The sequence below is a fragment of the Eurosta solidaginis genome, chromosome 1 (assembly GCF_040869045.1).
Source record: "Eurosta solidaginis isolate ZX-2024a chromosome 1, ASM4086904v1, whole genome shotgun sequence".
Taxonomy (NCBI): Eukaryota; Metazoa; Arthropoda; class Insecta; order Diptera; family Tephritidae; genus Eurosta; species Eurosta solidaginis.
Genome location: NC_090319.1, coordinates 11,424,716 through 11,447,717, shown reverse-complemented (window position 1 = coordinate 11,447,717; position 23,002 = coordinate 11,424,716). Strand labels below are relative to the sequence as shown.

General features: G+C 34.5%; 1 protein-coding gene across 13 annotated transcripts in view; it reads right to left on the bottom strand.

Moving 5' to 3' along the window:
- Sap47 (Synapse-associated protein 47kD) overlaps positions 1 to 23,002 on the bottom strand; it is a 153,732-nt gene that overhangs the window by 63,044 nt on the left and 67,686 nt on the right. For 11 of the 13 annotated variants that reach the window (XR_010952244.1, XR_010952245.1, XM_067780155.1 and 8 more), the window contains exon 5: positions 11,295 to 11,333. The exons of the other annotated variants lie outside the window; for them this stretch is intronic. Coding sequence is in view for 9 of the 11 variants with exons in the window: in XM_067780155.1 (XP_067636256.1) it covers positions 11,295 to 11,333 (39 nt within the window). In the remaining 2 variants the exon portion in view is untranslated. The remainder of the gene's footprint in view (positions 1 to 11,294; positions 11,334 to 23,002) is intronic. 13 annotated transcript variants of the gene reach the window in all.

Below are 23,002 nucleotides of genomic sequence, written 5' to 3'. Positions count from 1 at the left end.
GAATATCCTATCTGGTGGTATAAATGAATGACCAACAATGGGAAAGATAACCTGAACTCCTGAACTGTTTTAACGTGTTCTGGAGTAGACGATACAAGCCATTTTCTAAGTCTATAGAAACTTAGCCTGTAATTATTCGAAAAGAAAAATCTTTTGGCTGATACATAGTGCAATTTTTGGAAATCTAAAAAATCTTTATTTGAAGATTTCTTACAAAAAAAATTCTAAAAAAATCTTCATTTTGAAGATATGTAAATCTTCACTTATGGCAACGCTGCTCGTGACATGCAGAATATGCGGGAATAACAAAAGTGCATTGGTCGGTTGGAGATGGCCGATTTTGAAACGAAGTGCAATTTAAATAGAGTAATTTGACTTGAATATGGTAAGTTTTGTTAAGAAACTGTTTTAATATTAAACACAGGTAATGTTTTAGAATTGGATGTGATACCTAGCTTAAAAAATTAAAATTTTGGAGATGGCCGGTTTTGAAAATAGATGATTCAAATGTGCAATTGAAGCTCACGCTGAGTATATAATGTTCGGTTACACCCGAACTTAGACACCTTTACTTGCTATGCTATGGGTCTGCTCTATTCATATTCAGAGCCGGAGCAGTAGCACACACATTTTTCGTTGCTGCTGCTACTCTGGAGTCGCAAATACAGACATTGGGTGTGTAAATTTATCCTCAGAGGTTATCAATGCTGGTGCTTATTGCCATTATAAAGCCGTGAGCTGCGTACTAGATTGTGGTGACTCCTTCTGGTAGAGAAGGAAACATCGGTATTGGTATATTTCTTTCTTTTTGACTGCGTAAAATTGCACAACACTGCGCACAAAATTTTTTTGATTGAGCGGCTTTTTGATAGCAATCGATTTTCACTAGCCCACATTGTATCTTCCATTTCCACACCCAAAAGGGTGGGATCATAGCAACATCAAAAACCTTTTTTTTTTTTTGTATTTTTTTTTAACAGGGCTGTCGATGATCGCTAGCTGCGATGGATAAAAATTTACAGTAATATCGATTGAAAACCCGTAATTCGGTTGATTTTACAAGTTTTTTCTGTCAATATAAGTAGTCGTTCACCTAAGTACGTAAGATAAATGAAAAAACAAGTAAGGATGGGGCTGTCTTCGGCTGTGCCAAAGATTTCATACCTTTCATGATTGGAGCTGAGCAATAAACTTATTTCCTTCATTATATTCGAATAATTGACTGTATAAGATATTTTCGATAAATATAAACTAAAAAAAGTAAGAAAGTCTAATTTCGGGTAAAACCGAATATTATATACCCAGTTGTGCACTTGCAACGCTGTTGTTGGTTGCTTCCTGTCGTTAATACTCTTATAAGGCTGCGCAACAATACATATGTATATGGTATATTCGTTCAAAAGGAAAAAGGAGGCTACTACTAATGAGCTTGAGCAGATAAAAAACTGCATTTTAACAGTTAGGTTAGGTTAGGTGGTAGCTGCCCAAATAAGGGGAGCTCACTTGGACAACATGAAGGTCCGTTGTGATACCACATGCAATGAATTAACGGTAACGTAGATATAGCTACATAGAGAATCGTTGGGTAGCAACGATAAAGCTCCGAACGATACCGATCTCAACTTTGGATAAATCCTCGGGAGATCGAAGTGAGTCGGGACCGAAGTACCTTCGCCTAGTCCTGGCAAAAGCTGTGAAATCAAACATGAAGTGATTTGGTGATTCCACCTCATCATCCTCCATACAGCTGCAGCAGGACGGAGTTTCCAGTATATTGAGACGTAATGCATGGATACCCATAGGACAGTGCCCTGTAAGAACCCCAATAACCATTTATAGGTGAGTCTTAGTGAACCCAATTATTTCAGCAGACCTCCCGCAATCCATTTTCGGCCAGAAAGATCTTGCTACCCTGTAAGACGTGGTGTCCGCCCAACGTTTGCTGAGATGACTCGAGGCGCAGCTATAGAGGAGCAATCCACAGGTGGCCAGCGGAATTCAGATATCCCTACAGCCATCTTCATCCCATTCAGTTGTACCGATGCGGGCGAAGAGATCCGCTTGACAGTTACCCGGGATATTACTATGGCCCGGGACCCAGATAATCTTAATTGTAAAATAATTCGATGCAGTCGCAAGCGAGGTCAGACACTCCCAGACCACCCCGATCGCACTGAGTTGAGCTCAAGGCCTTGATAGCCGCTTGGCTATCAGAGTAGATGTTAAATTCCCTAACCGTAGTAGCACTGGATAGCATTCCATCCACCGCATCCTTAATCGCAGCAACTTCCGCTTGGAATACACTGCAGTGATCAGCCAACTTAAACTTGCGGCTTACATTTAGCTCTTGACCAAAGACCCTCGCCCCCCCTTGTTTATTATTTTCACTCAGTCTCTATATTATCTACCAAATTTCAATATAATATCTTCAACGGCTTTTGACTTACGATTTGTTAAACTTCCAAATTTTCTTCTTCTAAATGAGGGTGGTGCCACGCCCATATTCCAAAATTTTTTGGAATTTATGTTTATTTTGGTCATAAAACCAATCCACCTACCAAATTTCATTAGCTTAGCGGTATTCGTTTTTGTATTATCTAATTTTTTCCATTTTTCTAAATTTTTGATATCGAAAAAGTGGGCGTGGCTATCATCCGAGCCCGCTCTTTTTCAATACCAATCTATTTTGGGTCCAGATAAGCCCGTATACTGAATTTGGTGAAGATATCTCAACATTTGCTAAATTGAGAAAGAGAAGACTTAAACAAATCTTTTCCGAAAAATCGTTTCATCCGCGGTCGGATTCGGTCGGTTCCAAAAAATTTCGAATCGGACACCTAAATATACCCACTCACCAAATTTTATCAAGATATCTCAAATATTGTGGGACTAGTTTGTGTTCAAACAGACAGACGGACATGGCTAAATCAAACCTGATTGTCAGCCTGATCAATTCGGTAAAGTTATTGGTGGGTCTATCTCTTCTCCTTTAAGGACTGTAGTTTTAAATTTTCAGTAATTATTTGGGAAGAAACTGGCTGTTGGGTACAATAGTTTCTTTGTGGCCAAAGTGGCAAACTGCAATGAGCATATAATTCCAAATTATATTAAAAGATAGCATTTAGTCTTTCTGTAGCTTATTCAAGAAACAAGAAACAAACACCGCCTCACCTTAATGTGTATTAAACATAAAAAACCATTGTACCATTTCAACTAAAAAGGATGTAAATCAAAATAAAATAATAAAAAAAATTTTTTAAGTTAAACGTTTTTATTGAAAACAATACTTTCATGAAGTAATAATAATACTAAAAGCTAGAAAATAATTAGGTAGGTCCTAGGTACTAGTCATCACACTCCTCATCAATCTAGGGCGTTGATGAGATAATTAAATAAAAGCGTTGGGCGCGTGAAATTTCTAAAAATGCGAGGCGTAGCATTACCTAGTTAAGATTCAGTTGGTCTTACTTATAGATACATATATGAAAATATCATTTGTAAAGATATGAGCGGTTGACTATCAATAGAAATTTTACGCGTCCAACGCTTTTATTTAATTGTCTGATCAATGCCCTAGATTGATGAAGAGTGTGATGACTAGTACCTAGGACCTACCTATTATTTTCTAGCTTTTAGTATTATTATTACTTCATGTAAGTATTGTTTTCAATAAAACCATTTAACTTAAAAATTTTTGTTTAATTATTTAATTTTCAAGTTTTTAGTGTTTATTTAATTGCCTATTATTTCTCATTTAGTTCACTTAGTGACTCATTATTACAAGGACTCTTTCCTGACAATTTGTTACAATCTAAGTCCTCAATACATAGTCCTTCCAAATACTTTACTCGAGTTTACGCCACGTATGCTTGTCCCCCTCCTCGAATTCCAAAATATCTTGATGTCACTTCTACCGGACTGAATGTAATATTTGTATTATGTGTTCCAAATATAGACCAAATCGGACCACAAATACGATTTTTTTTGAATATCTCGATCCTTGCGCCACATAGCGGCGATTTTTTTCATAGGTCGCCTTCTATTCATTATGTGTTATGTGTTCCAAATATGAAAAAAATCGGAGCACAAATACGATTTTTTGAAATATTTCGATCCATTCGCCACCTATCGGAGTTCTTTTTCTTATTATTGTCATCGGGTTCTGAACTATATTCCAAGTTTCAAGCCTGTAGCTTATCGGGAAGTTTGTTAAATTTCAATTACAAAATTCGTGCAAGCCAGCCAACCAGCCAACCAGCCAGTCTGTCAAGTCAAGCTAAATAAAACCGTTTAATAAAATGTAGCTCAGATTTTTGTAATTCTCTACACAAATCTATTCAACATTACGCAAATCAAACAAAATCTCAGAAATTTGAAAAAGTGCAAAAAACAAAAAGGATATTGGAAGAATAACAACTTTCAGGTATAATAAAAACACAAGCCTTAACAGTAAACATAAATGAGCAAAGAGCTATTCATGTCTTATCTAATCAGATGAGAAATATCTGAATGCTTGGCATCTAGTACTTTACCATTTCGATTTAACTACCCATTTCCTTTGGCTGATGGCAGACGGTAATACGAAACGACATTCACATTTTGTAGATATTAAGAATAAACGCTTCATAGTTTGCTTGACAGGCTTGAAAGCCATAATATGAATAGTTTCGTGAAGATGGAAGAAATATGGAAGGATATTGCGAAACGCTGCTTTGGAGGTTTGTTTGTTCATCAAACAAATGTCTGCTTTGCGACATTTGCAGAGAGTAATCCTTTCATAGCAATGGCTAATGTGCGCATGTGTGTGTCTAACTTTAGATGTAAAGAATTTGAAAAATCGCGAAACATACAGAAAATTTTAGAAGTGGTGAAGTCAGGCTATGTAGGCGTAAAGAAATAGTTTCCCTGGCGGTTTTTTAGGGTGAAAGTGCGAGTAGGACTGGGAGTGGCATAAAAAGAAAATGGGGGATAGAGAAAGGGAGAATTGTATAGAGAAGAAGACGAGGGGAATAGAATCATAATAGAGTCATATTTTTCAAATGTGGGCAAACCAATTTTCGGGCAGGACAGTTTTGGACTAGTAGTACATGCTTATGAAGTATTCCATGGCAACTTGGCCTAACGACAAACAGCAGCACGAGATGAAATTAATATGACAAACCTGAAAAGTCGAACATAAAGCTTCGGTAGTTTTATGCCGCAATAAAACAAGGCAGGTGATATCAAAAATTTGGCGGCTCTCATAATCCGGTCATGAGTTTTAAAGTAGTAGGAAGGGACAATTTTTAGTACTATTTTTCTAATTTTTTAGTACTTGAGCAATGTAATGTGCGAGAAAGAGTCAAACTTGATATATATCACACATTGGCAACGGGAACATGACAGAAAATTGATGGGGAAAAAGAGGCAATAGGAAGAAAAAGTAGAGGAAGTTGGACAGAAGTGAGAAAAGTAAAGAGAACAAGAGGAAGACGGAGGATGAGCGTAAAAGTAAGAAAAAGGTCAATGGTTTGAGAGAAATTAGTAAATAGGTTTATAGGGTGAGTAAGAATAATATAAGAATAAGATTAAAAGTAATGGTGATAGTTGGACTTGGATATGAGCAAGAGCAGGAAGAGGAAAACCGGGAAGATTTACGTAAGAATGAAAGAGATAGAGAAGTTCGATGGGCAAATTAAGGTAAACTAGAAAATGCATAGTGGGGAGGAAATAAGAGAGGATAAAAAGAGTTAGCCAGAGGAGAGGCAGGTGGATAGATAGAGAGTCGGAACCATGCCTGTCGGGTTTGATCATACGACTATTTCATGTTTGTCTAAACGTTTTCAGGGTCAGGCAGAGCTGTTTAAAATAAGGTTTTCATAGGCCACATGTTTCTTTTTTGTCATCAATGAATTTCTATAAGCTCTGAATTTTTGAAGCATCGCTGCCATAAAACCTCTGCCGCTTTATACTTATGCGTCAGCCACCATTTTCCGCTCAATGAACCTACCTCTTAACGCATCGTTTACATAGATAAATGTAGGATCTCAGGACCTTGTATTACAAGCCTCACAGATACCCTTCTGTGATTTCATGCCATTGTTCCAGGTCGTCAATCATCTCATTGACGCCAGAAGTCTGTTTCCATATACTCTGAAGGTCCAGCTGTTCAGTTGCGTTGACTAAAACGTTTCCATTCCCACTCAGGAAAAGTAAACAAACAATCCCACAAAAGAAAATACAGACCGCAGATGTTGTTTTCCTGCACGTTACTTCATATTTCAGAAAGGCATTAAAGTATTATTTTTTTACGATACTGAAAAAATCAATGCTGCAGATAAGTCGAAAGGCAACACTTAGAATTATGAGGGCGAGGTTTGTCAAATACGACTTCATTTTGCAATAATGATTTCACCTGTCTGGTTTTATTGCGTCATGGGAAGTGGCTGGCAAAAGAGTTTTCTTGACAAAATATTTAAAAAAAAAAACTTTCAGTGAAACATTACCATCTCATTTTTTAAGCACAAAATTGTTTAAATTGTTTTCGTTTGTTTAAAATAAATGCACAGTTAAAGTTAGAAAGCATTCTTATTTACATACTTTAGCCAAATAAGTAGTATGAAAAAGGTGGCAGCTCATATATGAATAACCGTAAAGCACCACAAGCATTTACGATATGATGTAAATGGATTGATAAAGATTAGAGTAAAAGTTTATGCAAACATCAACTCATAAAGCGTTTGTACCTTCAACCGAAGTTTCAAGCCTACTTGGGTAGGTAACGTTTAACTTCTACTGCAAGTTTTCTCTTTCGTCATTAGAGAAAATGATTAACGCGCAAGCTAGAAATTCTATATGTCTTTAGTTTTAAATTTTAAAGCACTTCCAAGCAAGGCAAAAAAGTAAACAAAAAAAGTAAAACGCCACATGTCGTGCAATGGGATAGCCAGCTTAGTTGTACAGTTGAATGCCAAATGAAGGACAGTGACAGAACATTAATCTTATTGCAAACCGCATGATGTTTTTGCAGTTGGCTTTGTAAATTAAATTGTTTCATTAGGTAAGTGCTGGTGAGAGGAAAAACGAGCTTTTGGTATTTTTAGTATGTTGCATTGAACAAATAACATTTTCGTGTGTCTGGTGCGAATTTAAAATCAGCGGGGTGACAAAATGTCAACGGCCATAACGTCAATTGACCTTACGGCACCTCAAATTATTACAATATCAATACCATATGAAATAGGTCACAACGTCAAATTTGAAATGGTTCCAATGTGAACGATATTGATACTAAGGCCATTCTGTTTTTCCGAAATTTTCATAATGTCAGCTCTTGTTTCCTCAAGTAGCCGTAAGGTCAATTTATCTGTTTCGCACCGCCACGTATTACACCTTTAGCAACTGTTTAATTGGAGTCATGGGTTCGCTATATTTTTGTCCAGTGTTTTGTTTTTTTTTTTTGTTTTGTTTTTCAAATTTTCAAGCACGGCGCTTTTTTCTCTATATTTTGGCCCCGTTCTATTAAGAAATCGGATAAAAAAAACTGGCTCAATGAGGTCTTCTCTGAGGTGACAAGAACTTAACTAACTAAGAGTTACAGAACATTCGGAATGAAAAATCGCGCAAGTTATCATAGAGCGAACTGGCTATTTGAAGTGATCATAACGTCAATTGGCCTTTTGGCCTTTGACTTTATGTCACCCCAACTTTAAAATCATTTCCAATGTAGTAAAAAAAAGTAAGGAAGGTTAAGCTCGGGTGTAACCGAACATTACATACTCAGTTGAGAGCTATGGTTACAACATAAGGGAAAATAACCATGTAGGATAATGAACCGAGGGAAACCCTGGAATGTGTTTGTATGACATTTGTATCAAATGAAAGGCATTAAAGAGTATTTTATGAGGGAGTGGGCCATAGTTCTATAGGTGGACGCCATTTAGGGATATAGCCATAAAGGTGGACCAGGGGTGACTCTAGAATGTGTTTGTATGATATGGGTATCAAATTAAAAGTATTAATGAGAGGTGGTCGCCTTTTCGAGATATCGCCATAAAGGTGGACCAGGGGTGACTCTAGAATGCGTTTGTACGATATGAGTATCAAATGAAAGGTGTTAATGAGTATTTTAAAAGGGAGTAATCCTTAATCCCTAGGTGGACGCCGTTTCGAGATATCGCCACATAGGTGGACCAGGGGTGACCCTAGAATTTGTTTGTACAATATGGGCATCAAACGAAAGGCGTTAATGAGTATTTGAAAAGGGAGTGGGCCTTAATTCTATAGGTGGACCCCGTTTCGAAATATCGCCATAAAGGTGGACCAGGGGTGACTCCAGAATGTGTTTGTACGATATGGGTATCAAATTAAAGGTATTAATGAGTGTTTTAAAAGGAAGTGGTGGTTGTTGAATAGGTGGTCGCATTTTCGAGATATCGCCATAAAGGTGGACCAGGGGTGACCCTAGAATTTGTTTGTACAATATGGGTATCAAAAGAAAGGTGTTAATGAGTATTTTAAAAGGGAGTAATCCTTAGTTCCATAGGTGGACGCCGTTTCGAGATATCGCCACAAAGGTGGGCCAGGGGTGACTCTAGAATTCGTTTGTGCAATATGGGTATCAAACGAAAGGAGTTAATGAGTATTTTAAAAGGGAGTGGGCCTTAGTTCTATAGGTGGGCGCCTTTTCGAGGTATCGCAATAAAGGTGGACCAGGGGTGACTCTAGACTTTGTTTGTACGATATGGGTATCAAATGAAAGGTGTTAATGAGTATTTTTAAAAGGGAGTGGGCCCTCGTTCTATAGGTGTTCGCCTTTTCGAGATATCGCCATAAAGGTGGACCAGGGGTGACTGTAGAATATGTTTGTACGATATGGGTATCAAATGAAAGGTGTTAATGAGTATTTTAAAAGGGCGTGGGGCTTAGTTCTATAGGCGGACGCCTTTTCGAGATATTGCCATAAAGGTGGCCAGGGGTGACTCTAGAATGAGTTTGTACGATATGGGTATCAAATTAAAGGTATTAATGAGAGTTTTAAAAGGGAGTGGTGGTAGTTGTATATGTGAAGGCGTTTTCCAGATATCGACCAAAATGTGGACCAGGGTGACCCAGAACATCATCTGTTGGATACCGCTAATTTATTTATATATGTAATACCTGCCAAGATTTTAAGGGTTTTTTATTTCGCCCTGCAGAACTTTTTCATTTACTTCTACTTAATATGGTAGGTGTCACAACCATTTTATAAAGTTTTTTCTAAAGTTATATTTCGCGTCAATAAAACAATCCAATTACTTTACCATGTTTCATCCCTTTTTTCGTATTTGGTATAGAATTATGGCATTTTTTCATTTTTCGTAATTTTCGATATCGAAAAAGTGGGCGTGGTCATAGTTGGATTTCGTTCATTTTTCATACCAAGATAAAGTGAATTCAAGTAAGCACGTGAACTAAGTTCATTAAAGATATGTCGATTTATGCTCAAGTTATCGTGTTAACGGCCATGCGGAAGGACAGACGGACGACTGTGTATAAAAACTGGGCGTGGCATTAACCGATTTCGCCCATTTTCACAGAAAACAGTTAACGTCATAAAATCTATGCCCCTACCAAATTTCAAAAGTATTGGATAATTTTTGTTCGACTTATGGCATTAAAAGTATTCTAGACAAACTAAATGAAAATGGGCGGAGCCACGCCCATTTTGAAATTTTCTTTTATCTTTGTATTTTGTTGCACCATATCATTACTGGAGTTGAATGTTGACATAATTTACTTATATACTGTAAAGATATTAAATTTTTTGTTAAAATTTTACTTTAAAAAAATTTTTTTTTTAAAAGTGGGCGTGGTCCTTCCCCGATTTTGCTAATTTTTATCAAACGTACATATAGCAATAGGAGTAACGTTCCTGCCAAATTTCATCATGATATCTTCAACGACTGCCAAATTACAGCTTGCAAAAGTTTTAAATTACCTTCCTTAAAGTGGTCGGAGCCACGCCCATTGTCCAAAATTTTACTAATTTTCTATTCTGCGCCATAAGTTCAACTCATCCACCAAGTTTCTTTGCTTTATCTGTCTTTTGTAATGAATTATCGCACTTTTTCGATTTTTCGAAATTTTCGATATCGAAAAAGTGGGCGTGGTTATAGTCCGATATCGTTCATTTTAAATAGCGATCTGAGATGAGCGCCCGGGAACCTATATACCAAATTTCTTCATGATATCTCAAAATTTACTCAAGTTATCGTGTTAACGGACAGACGGACGGACGGACGGACATGGCTTAATCAAATTTTTTTTCGATACTGATTATTTTGATATATGGAAGTCTATATCTATCTCGATTCCTTTATATATGTACAACCAACCGTTATCCAATTAAACTTAATATACTCTGTGAGCTCTGCTCAACTGAGTATAAAAATAATACCCCCAGTCTATAATTTCAACTTAGTCATGATTTAAACTAACCCTGACCCGCACTCGCATGTTTTCATGTCAGTTGATCCAGGATATTACACTGGAAACTATTATCTGGTAGACCAGCATGCCATCATCATACCACGGCGGTAGATACTGATAACGGGAAAAACGGGTATATACCATAATACCAAACCCCAACCATTCCTTATCCAGACAAAATCGCGACCATACATAATATCGAAAAGGCAAAACTACGAACCAAAATCCAGACGAAATATGAACCTCTCTTTAAAATTTTTGTGCGGACTTTGACCCTTCGGCATAGGTTCTATTGTTATAGAAAAATTGTCTATATTGTGTCTTGTTGGGATTTAGTGTTGTCGAGATTTGGCCTTGTTGTAACATTGTCTTGTCACGATTTTGTTGTCTGTATTATGTCTTCGGGATTTCAGAAAAATGAGGATGGGATGAGGCACACACGATAAAAACATTGTATTAAATGAGTCAAATAAACTTTATATAAATATCTTTGTACTTAACCAAAAACGTAGAAATATCAAGCTTTTAAATAAAGAAAGGAATATATCGGATGCTGAGCGGAATATCACCCTATCCGTAGGGCGTTAAGGATAATAATTATAGAATTTCATTCATAAACGATTTGTCTCAGACTTCTGCTCACAAAGTGATTCAATACATTTATAGCTGGGTTATGATGTTTTGAAACAAATTTTGAGAAAGGGCAGTTCTCAAAACGAATTCGGAGAAATGCCGTTCTTCAAAAATATTTAGTACATTTTCGAACCACCAGAAGGTATAGGCTGATCTTCTACTCAGGCATCATTTAAAATTTTAAATAAAAATAAAATAAAAGGGAAACTTACGTTGCTTCAATGAATATTTGGTCAACAAAAGTTGGGGTGCTGAGGAAAAAAAGAAAATAATGAAAAAAATTAATTCAAAAAATTTTAAAAACAAAGAAAATAATAATAATTGCAAATTAAATTTAGTTGAAAATCAATTAATCTTGATATTAAAACTTGTTCAATTTATCTTAACTAATAAAAAATAAAAAAGTTAATTATTTCTCATTAAATTAGTATATTACAAAAAAGAAAAATATTTTAGCAAATAAATAGTTATTAAACTTTGGATAAACTGATTGCAAATTATTAAATAATCGCGTTGTTGAAATTTTGATCAATTAATGAAAACTAATCTAAATAATCAAGCAATTATACTAATAACTAAATTAGTATATTGGAAAAATATAAATTCAGTAAATCAATTATTTGCGTTACGCAAATATGATGCAGTAATCAAAACTAGTTGAAAATAATCAACTAATTATATTATTCATTAAATTAGCATATTAAAAATGAGATATAATAAAAAAATCAATTAAGCGCGTTGACTTGATTTATTTATTTATTGAAATGTTTAATTAATGAATTAGCTGAAAATAATCTAAATAATTTCTTAAAAAACTAGTTATAAATAATAAAAAAATATAGTGAAAATAACAAACTATATTTAGGTATAACTGTATAATACAAAAACGATATATATACTAATGAATATATGAACTTAATAGTTTTTAATGAAGTTAATAACTAAATATCTTTTATAAATCAATGATATTTTATGACTTAGCAGAGACCAAAAAATTTAAAATCCTTTTAATTTACAATAAACGATTGTCCTGCTATTTGGTTGTATTGAAACTCAATTGATTTTTTGTGATTGTAAAATTTTAAATTTGGCGGCCACCGTGGTGTGATGGTGCTCCGCCTACCACACCGTATGCCCTGGGTTCACATCAAAATTTTAGAAATACGGTTTTTCAATTAGAAGAAAATTTTTCTAAGCGGGGTCGTCCCTCGGCGGTGTTTGGCAAGCGCTCCGGGTGTATTTCTGCCATGAAAAGCTCTCAGTGAAAACTCATCTGCCTTTTGCAGATGCCGTTCGGAGTCGGACAATTTATTATCAAATATTGCAATAAAACTTGATTGCTTTTTTGTGATTGACACTATTTAAGTGTTTACTTGTTAATATTACAAAATTGTTAGTAATGAAGGTCAATAATAACTGCATAAAAGACAGTGTGTGATTCATTTTATCCAGCACGATGTTGGTCTAACCGTCATTCTGGTACCATATTCATTCAACTAAATTTTATAAAACTAATTTTTTTGCAGTTAACATTTTTTTACAATCAACTTTTGTAGCCGAGACATGATTTCAATCAATGACTGTAGCAGAAAAGTGTTGCAATCACACACATACAAATGATTGTGATTGTAATTTTTATACAATAAATGACTGTATAATCAATGATTGTAAGCAAAATCTGATTGCAATCAAGTACTCAGAAGTGAGTGTAGACTATAATTTTTAGTCATACAAAATATAATCACAAATGGTAAAAATCTAACAGGATTGCGAAATTTCTTATAGTTTGTGATTGCTATCGAATTTAATTGCAATATTGTACAGCTCTGGCAGAGAAGTTTTATTAGTAATCGTTATGATTTGTAATCATTATTCAACAGGTCTGAGAGAAAATATCGGCTAAAAATCTGTAATAACTCACACATTTTTCATCAATACTCACGGCAATTGTGCATTTATATTGAAAATTGAATAATTTAGGCGTAATGCAATGTATTTGTAGAGAAACTCACCTGCAATAAAAAGAAAAAATTATTGATAAGAAAACTAATAGTACCATGGTATAAAAATACATCCTTAGTGTAATATTAAGTTAAGAGAATAAGATAAGTTTTGAATTCAAATTACTTATTTTATTATAGAATAATGTATACTCGATTTTAAATAAAAACTGAACTAAATAAGTCTCCAAATACTACAAAAAAGTTTTTTTTTTAAATACATGTATCTAGAAGTTTTATCTCTTATACTCATTCTTATCTCTGTTCATATGTCCCACAAACATCAGGTTTTGTTACACGTCTAAAGCTTGTAAAATGACCAAAGAAACTTAATAGACATGATTTGTAAGTCAACTCATGGAAAAACCAATCCAATTAAATCGAACACAAGAAACACCACACGAATGCATGACAATCTTATACATAGCCAAAAATATGTGTGTGTGTGTACTGCCACGATTTGCATATAAAAAAACACTGTTGAAAAAAAGTTGAAGAACAAATGCTTAATTTTTCAAAACTTGTCAGATGCTTTCACTTTTTGTTGAGGGTTTGCAGAAGTTAAAAATACAGAAAAAAATAATAATGTGAAATTTGCATTTAAATAAATGTAAAATTCGCATTGCCGATTAACAGTTAGCGAAACTTTTAAAAACGTGCGGCAAATAAGTACATATTTTTCTCATTTGACATAAGTTAAAAAAAAATATGCAAAATTCACAATTTTTTCATGTAAATTTAACAGCGTTTTAATGTAACATCTGCATGGCTGTTATTGTGACTATTTTAAGCTAATGACATAGGCAAACACTTAAAACTACTCTCCGATTGTATTAGAATTTGAGAGAGTCAGCAGTGACACCCTTCCTTTTGAAATCACTTACGGGTCGGGTTTCAGACCATTTCCTAACTATAGATCTGCTCTTCGATTTCTTCATCTGGACATAGGTGGTATACTTTTTAATGATGGATCACGTTACATAATATGCGTTTATTTTTTGGGCAGCGTAGTAAATCAGCTAATTTTGATTTAGAGATTTTATCTACTGAAATTTGAACATCGTGACTGTCGAGCAAATATTTCCGCGTTGTCCACTGTGCATCATCATAATAGTATTTCTTTATTGGCGCTTAGGGTCTAAGATATTTTTTCCGTTTTGTTAAAATTCACGCCACCTATCTCAGTTTCGCAATAGCTGACGCCAACCGAAATCACAAAGGAAACTCAAATCTTTCTCCACATGCGGGTGTCGATTGAAATACTTTCTTGACCGAAGCGTCTTTGTATTTTTTGCATAACATGATTTAGCAAGCGAAGCCTTTGGGCTCTTACTCGTTGTCATTATATCTGCATTAAGCTCATACATCTCATAATTATAACTCCTTCGATACACGCCGTCAGCATGACGAACAGTTTCATAAATCTACCCTGAGATTTTTTCTCTAGAATACCCCAAGCACCATTTCACCTTCCCGCCATACCAATCACGATTCCGAGCCATACATCACGACAAGTATAACGAGTGACTAGTGAAATCTGATTTTTGTTCGCGAGAGAGGACTTTACTTTTCAATTGACTACTCAATCTAAAGTAGCACTTGCTAGCCAGGGTTATTCTCTGTTTGATTTCTAATCAGCCGATAATGCTTTAAGCTGCAATTGAAAAGGTACTTACTTTACTTCGTGGTTCTTTGCTTAATCGAATACGACAAAATAGCTGTAGTCCTTTTAAGTGCATTCGTAATGCTACAGACGTAAAGTAGGTCGCTGATTTTGGACCTTGCCTTGACGAGTTTTGTTAAAATAATGGTATGCAATTTTAGAATTAAAAACAAAAATCGTGAATAGATCACAGAAAATCGTACAAATAATTCAGTGGACAAATTTCCGGATTTTTTATTTTTTGGAAACTATGTTGAAATTTCTTAAATTCTGGCAAAACAAAAATTTATGAGGGAATTGCGACTTTTGTACTAAAATCATTGAAAATACTCCAATTTAAAATCCCTATAGGTCAATTTTCAATCTTAAAATCTATCTTAAAACTGCGTAAACTTGGTTGGTCTTATAGTTTTTGCAGAAGTGAAAAAAAGTCAACTGTATATGTGACCCGGTCTATGAAAAGGTAGCTTATGACTCAAAAAAGAAATTGCGAGAAACAGCTGTTAAAGATAAACAATGCATTTCTTCAGTTTCTTAGTAGTAGTAATTTTTTTTGAGTCATAAGCCACCTTTTCATAACCCGGGTCACATATATATATATATTTTTTAATTTAATAACAGTTTGACTGAATTGTACAACTAAAACTTTTTAAATCGTTTCCACACAAATTTTACTTCGCCTAAAATGGAGTAAAAAAAAATTTATTAAAAAATATACTAAAAATTTCGGAAATTTTCATACCGAATTTTCCTTCGAAATTTCGATGAATTTTAAAAATATTTTTTTTGGTTTTAAGGTTTTCACTTTTTTTGTCTACTTTCAAGTCATTCAAAATTCGTTTCAAGTATTTTTGAAATTTTTTTTCGATAGGTATTTTTTATATAAAACTAGAAGACCCGGCAGACGTTGTCCTGCCCTAAATTTGGCCAATCTGCATACATTTTAATAAGCTTTTTCCGTCTGACTCTGCCCTTCCCCCCTCTTCACTTTTTCCTAATCCTTTTAGTCACTCCTCCCTCCGTCTTTTTCGCTTCATCTATCTCCATCTTCGTCTCATTCTATCTCTTTCTCAATCTCCTTCTCTCTTTTCTCTTTTCTCTTCTCTCAATTTCTTCTCATTATTCTGCATCCCTTATTGCCTGTCCCAGAAGGTGGTATTTATTTTATTCCAGTCCCAAACCCAGTCCCATTCCGAGGCTCAGTCCCAGTCCTAGTCCTAATCCCAGTCCCAGTCCGTCTCTGGATAATATATTACTCTGTACTAAAGCACTCATCAACAGCTTTCATTTGACATCCACATTGTATAAACACTGTCTAGGCATTCACTGGCCCACGTTTTGGCCTATATCTCGAGACCCTAGTCACCCAGGGGTATGAAAATTACCCTCTGCTAAAGCACTCATCCACAGCTTTCATTTGATATCCATATTCTATAAACACATTCTAGGGGTACCCGGGTCCACGTTTTGGCCAATATCTCGAGACCCTAGTCACCCAGGGGGTATGAAACTTACCCTCTAATAAAGCACTCATCAACAGCTTTCATTTGATATCAATATTCTATAAACACATTCTAGGGGTACCCGGGTCCACTTTTTGGCCTATAGCTCGAGACCCTAGTCGTATGAAAATTACCCTCTACTAAAGCACTCATCAACAGCTTTCATTTGATATCTATATTCTATACACACATTCTAGGGGTACCCGGGTCCACGTTTTGGCCTATATCTCGAGACCCTAGTCACCCAGGGGTATGAAAATTACCCTCTAATAAAGCACTCATCAACAGCTTTCATTTGATATCCACATTCTATAAACACATTCTAGGGGTACCCGGGTACACGTTTTGGCCTATATCTCGAAACCCTAGTCACCCAGGGGTATGAAAATTACCCGCTATTAAAGCACTCATCAACAGATTTCATTTGATATCAATATTCTACAAACACATTGTAGGGGTATCCGGGTCCACTTTTTGGCCTATAGCTCGAGACCCTAGTCACCCAGGGGTATGAAAATTACCCTCTACTAAAGCACTCATCAACAGATTTCATTTGATATCCATATTCTATAAACACACTCTAGGGGTACCCGGGTCCACGTTTTGGCCTATATCCCGAGACCCTAGTCACCCAGTCACCTATCCTATATTTCAAGTTAGATCAAACTACACACGGGGTGCAAAACAAATTCAAAATCGGTTCAGTAGTTTAGGAGTCCATTGGCCTCAATTGTGTGACACGTGTTTTTTATATATTAAGAAGAAGAAGATAATAAATTTTACAGTTTGTATGGCAGAAAATCTAGAACATCATTAGGAAAAAACTTTTTATTTTTGAAAGACTTTTAACTTGTACCTTGTCAGACTTAAATTGATTGATTTGACAAAAAAACTACAAACTCAGCTACCAAAATAATCATAAGTAAATTTGGGAAATTTCAGAAAGAATATTAAAAGTTCAAGAAAAGCCTACGAATTTTGCAAAATAGGGAAAAACCTATGAATAAGAAAGAAGACACAGATGGTATCGCTGCCACTTACATATTGTGTTTATAAGATTTTGCCTTTAGTATGACAAGTGTACCACAGTAGATGGTATCGTTTTCTTTTTTATATTTTATTTTTGTAAATTATTTTTTATTTCCTTAATTTAATGCAGTAATTTAAATGTTAAGTGTTAAATGTGTATATGTCTATTTGTGATAATTTCAAATTAATGTTGTTGTTGTTTTTATTGTTGATGAATAAAGAATGGTTCCAGAAAAAGCCAAGGAAATTCGGCGAAACGTCGAGATGTTAGGTGGAATAAATTGTTTTATTTGCACTAATCAGAATAGATCGGAAAAGCTTACCAAAAATATATGTAAAAGTTCTTGAATTTCCAAAAAAATGGCAACAATGTATTAAAATAATTAATAATAGTTAAACATTTCTTTGAATTTGTTCTTATTAAATTATGATTTGAATTTTTCCCGAAATTATCTTTAAATGGCTGCGAAATTATTCTACAACTATTTCGAATTAGTCTCGATGTAATTCCGAAAAAGTTGTGCAAATTATTCCAAAACGATCCATAAATAGTACATATAATAATCCCGAAATGATCAAAAACAGTCGGCGAATGACCCCAACGTTATTAAAAGGTAGTCTCCAAATGATCTCAAATTATTACCGAACACTCCAGCTTTGCAGAATAATATGTAGGGCCCGTCCCGCAAATTTGTATGCACGAAGCAAGTTAGAAAAGAAGGCTCGGCCTAAAATCTCTTCGGATGGTACTGGCAATAGTCGATGCGTCATCGGAACGTAGTATGATTTTCTTGCTTAAATTTTGACGGATAACAAACACACTACCCAACCTAATTGCTTTTACTGGTTAACTGTTAAATGCAATCTCCGCAATAAAGGCTTCACGTCGATCGAAAGAGTTCTTAGTGTTTGGTCCAGGAATAATTCTAAACAAAACGCCTGTTTTTCATTTCAATATCTCACCTAATCTCGAAAAAATTTAGCGAAATGGTTTTAAATGTAGTGCAATCAATGCAAAAGTATATTCTATTCCGATCGCTGGCTCTATGGTCGAGATAACTCTAATATTCATAATTACCTTCGAACTTCCTTTAAATATTGTACATATGAACTTCGTTTATGCTTGAACCATAAATTGACTAATTTTATTTATTTTTTTAATTTAAGTTTTGTGAAGTGAAAGTTCACTCGATTTCAATGCTCATTTGCCACCATTTTTCACAGTATACCGATATGTAGGTACGTGTAGGTGGATGTTAAAGAAGAGAGAGAACGGAAGGGAAAGGTAGAGTTGCTTACTGAGAATAGGGAAGAGAAATGTGATTGCGACGTTAGAGGGTGAGAAAAGTTGGAGAAAAAGGAGATTTAAAGGCAGATTGAGGGATAAAACGTTTTGATTGCTTTTTATTTTATTTTTGCAGATAAAATATTTTAACTACTACATATGTACTAAATCCTCACAGAAATCTATTGTTTATTTATGTTGAAATCCATAGCTACAATGATTATGTTATCCTAATCCCCATATCAATTATATCACTTTAGTTTTTGTATATAAATGTAATTTCCATTTCATCTTCACTACAGTTGGCATCATGTTACCATTAGCGTTCTCTAAGCCGTATTACAATATGGTTGAATAGCTCTTTGTTCATTAGCAACATATGGCATTTTCTATTAAGGAATTCAAGTAGCGTCGGCAACAGATGTTTTTCCTTTCAGACCCAACAAACAGCTGCCGTTAAGGTCACATGAAAAATGCGTGCGTAAGGATCTCTGTATGTACGTATTTGTATACTTATTCATAGTTTAGTATTTATTAGCGTAAAAATATTTGTTTTTCAGCTAACAGTCGCTTATGGCTCCTACGTACACGCGCTGTTGACAGCTTGTTTATGTCAACTGAATAAACTCTGTTGCCAGTTAGTAAGATTATGTCATAATAAAAATTTTACTACACACCTATTTAAGTCAATTAGCCAGCTGTATTGAAGGCTACTAGTTTCACAACAATAACATATTTTATTTAAATGATAATAGAGCAAGAGCCCGTAACTGCCAGACCTTCGAAATTTTATAAAAGTTGAAATTTCGTCAGTGCATACTTCCAACTGAAGCAGGATCGTTGATCTATTATAAAACTTGAGCCATAAAGGCTTTAACAGATATCGTGCAAAAAATGTGCAGAACAATAAACCTTTCTTTCGTCATTTTATAAAGACTAACTTTCATATATGGTCTTCGTCACGATACAAGAAGCCCCTAGCCTCATTGTCAGACACTTTCCATAGTGGCTTTGATTAGGCAGCTTTTAACAAGAATTTAGCTGTAGCAATTTTTATAAAATCTCGTCAGTTAAACTCTTTTTTATACTCAGCGTGCTTTGCGCACAGAGTATATTAACTTTGATTGGATAACGGTTGGTTGTACAGGTATAAAGGAATCGAGGTAGATATAGACTTCCATATATAAAAATCATCAGTATCGAAAAAAAATTTGATTGAGCCACGTCCGTCCGTCCGTCCGTTAGCGCGATAACTTAAATAAATATTGAAATATCTTCACCAAATTTGGTACACTAGCTTATCTGGACCCAGAATAGATTGGTATTGAAAATGATCGAAATGGGATGATAACCAGGCGCACTTTTTATATATACAATTTTGAAAACACAAAAAACCTAATAATTTAGTAAATAATGCACCTAGAATGTTGAAATTTGACATGTGGACTGGGCGTGGCACCGCCCACTTATGATAAAATCAATTTTACAAATATTATTAATCATAAATCAAAAATCGTTAAACATATCGTAACATAATACTATAAGGAATGACTTGAAGAAAAATTAACGAAATCGGTTAAGGACCACGCCCACTTTTATATAAAAGATTTTATAAAGGCTCGTGGACGAATAAAATAAGCTATATCTTTGCAAAAAAGAGCTTTATATCAATGGTATTTCATTTCCGAAGTGGATTTATAACAATAAATAGGAAAAACTTCAAAATTAAATAAAATGGGCGTGGCATCGCCCCTTTTATGACTAAGCAATTTTCTATGTTTCGGGAGCCATAACTCGAAGACAAATTAACGGATCGTAATAAAATTGGGTACACAAATTTTCCCTTTAGCAGGAAATATTTCTAGGAAAAATGGACGAGATCTGTTAAAGACCACGCCCACTTTTATATAAAAGATTTTTGAAAGGGTCGTAGACGAAAATTATAAGCTATATCTTAGCGAAAAAGAGCTTTGTGTCAATACAATTGTACTTTATAAATTGAATTACAACATTAAATTGGAAAACACTAAAATTTTTGAAAATGGGTGTGGCACGCCCCTTTTATGACTAAGCAATTTTCTATGTTTCGGGAGCCATAACTCGAAGAAAAATTAACATATCGTAATGAAATTGTGTACACATATTTCCGCTGAATTTTTTTGCATACGCATCTGACCTTTATTTGTATCTTTATATTTATCTTATCTTGACCTTTATTTGTATCTTTATATTTATCTTTATCTATATCTTTATCCTTATTTTCATGTTGTTGTTGATGTAGCAATAAGGACACTCCCCGAAGGCCTTGGGGAGTGTTATTGATGTTGATAAATAGGTGAGATTGACAATTGGGTTTGGAGAAGCTATATATTGCGCTGGCAACCTGAAAGGGTTGCGCTACACAACCCCTTGAATCTATTTGATATTTTAGTCGCCTCTTACGACGGGCATACCTACCACGGGAATATTCTAACCCCCTAATCTGCTGGGGGACCTTTTTTCATCTTCCTCTTTACCTCTTTACCTTTATCGCTGTATTTAACTTTATGTTGACCTTTATCTATATTGTAACGAATTTAGTGAAATTCCGCTTATTTCAAATCTTTTACTAAGGTTCGAATCACTGAACTGTTGAATAAATAACTCTACTTTTCAATAATGCAAAATGGCCTTTATTAAAGTACAATAAGACTTACTATTTCCCGACAGATTGCGTACTTAATTCAAAACTGATTGTAGCGCCTCTATTGTTGAGGCCTTTTATACTCTTTGATTTCCTCGTTGCATCTTCTAGGCGCTTCTGTTCTAGAATCTACTAGTTGGTTATCTGTTATAATTATAACTACAGATGTACGTGTATAGCTCTCATATGCGCGTGTGTTTGTGAGCGCCACTTCCACAATTATAATTGCATATTTCAGATAAGATATCTGCATGTGTTTGTGCGTTGCTTCTCCCTGCGTGTACGTACATATGTGTAGGCATAATGATTGAATTAGTGTTGCTAATATTCGTAACAATATCTATATCTCTCTTTATCTTCATATTTATCTTTACCATTATCGTGATCTTTTTGATATCATTATATTTATCTTTATCGTTATATTTATTTTAATCTTTATATTTGTCTTTATATTTATCGCTAAATTTATCTTATCTTTATTTTAATCTCTATATTTATCTTTATCTCTATTGCTAAATTTATCTTTATAGTTATATTAATTTTAATCTCTGCATTTACCTTTATCTTAATCGCTAAACTTATCTTTATCTTTATACATTTTTATCGTCATATCGATCTTAAAAGTTTATTTTCTATCTCCATAGCTTTTTTGCAAATTAAACAATTTACTTATTACATTGTTTTCAGAATCTCCTTCTAACTCTTTGAATTAATTAATTAAATTCTGAAATTTTCAACAACACTGCTTTGCAAAGCCATCATTCTCTGAGTTCTAGAAGCGTAAATCATAAGAAGCGCAAATGATTGATGTGTTTTGCATAATGGAGAGTAAAATTATTTAAACTTTATTATTACGTCGTCATTATTTTTCTTGGAAACTCGTAAAAATATAACACATCAAAGGACTATTTCACAGAAGGTGAAACGAATGAATGCAAAATCAGAGACACGTGTCGACGAACATTTATATTGCTAACCTACTGAACTTTGACCTTCGAAATTTTAACAAACGACAGACGAAAATGAATAAGAAAAAATTCAAAGCAAAAAAAAAAAAAACAAATAGACGTAAATATTTGTGTATAAATATAGACGGCATAGAAGAATCTCTAATACAATTTCACGCCAAGATAGCGCATTATTTAAAGTAAATTTTTATTATATTCTTGCCTTTCCAATTTTGTGGTAATAAATAACTAACAGCTTATTTGAAAAAATGTGTGAGCTGTTAACAAATATAGCACCAGGATCGTAAATTATTTAGTGATATTCTCTTGGGAAATTTAGGAAGCTAATCATGGTATAATGCATTCCGAAAATTACTCATATTTTGTGGCTTCATATAATTTCCGTCCTGCCTTCAACATAATTGATAGCATTTTAATGGAACAACTACAAACTTGTTTCGGCAAAGAAAAACTGTAACGACCACTACTGAATTTGTATATTAAAACATTTATTTAATTTTTTTAAAGATACTTAAAGTAAGTTGGTGGCATTTATTTGTACTCATGGGCAACCTTTTTCAAACAGAATCATGGAAGATTACGTCAAAAGGATTGTTTTGTCCTGGTATGAAAAAAGAAAATGGTTTAACTTTTTGGCTGAAACGCCTTGTTCTCCACCTCCAGTGAATGCACAACGGCAATTCTGGTTTGGTGTTGATTGTAGTTTTCGCCATTGCTGTGTTCGATATACCATGGATGTATGCATAATTGGTGCCAGTTGCAAAAATTATTTATTAAGGAAGGCTAAGTT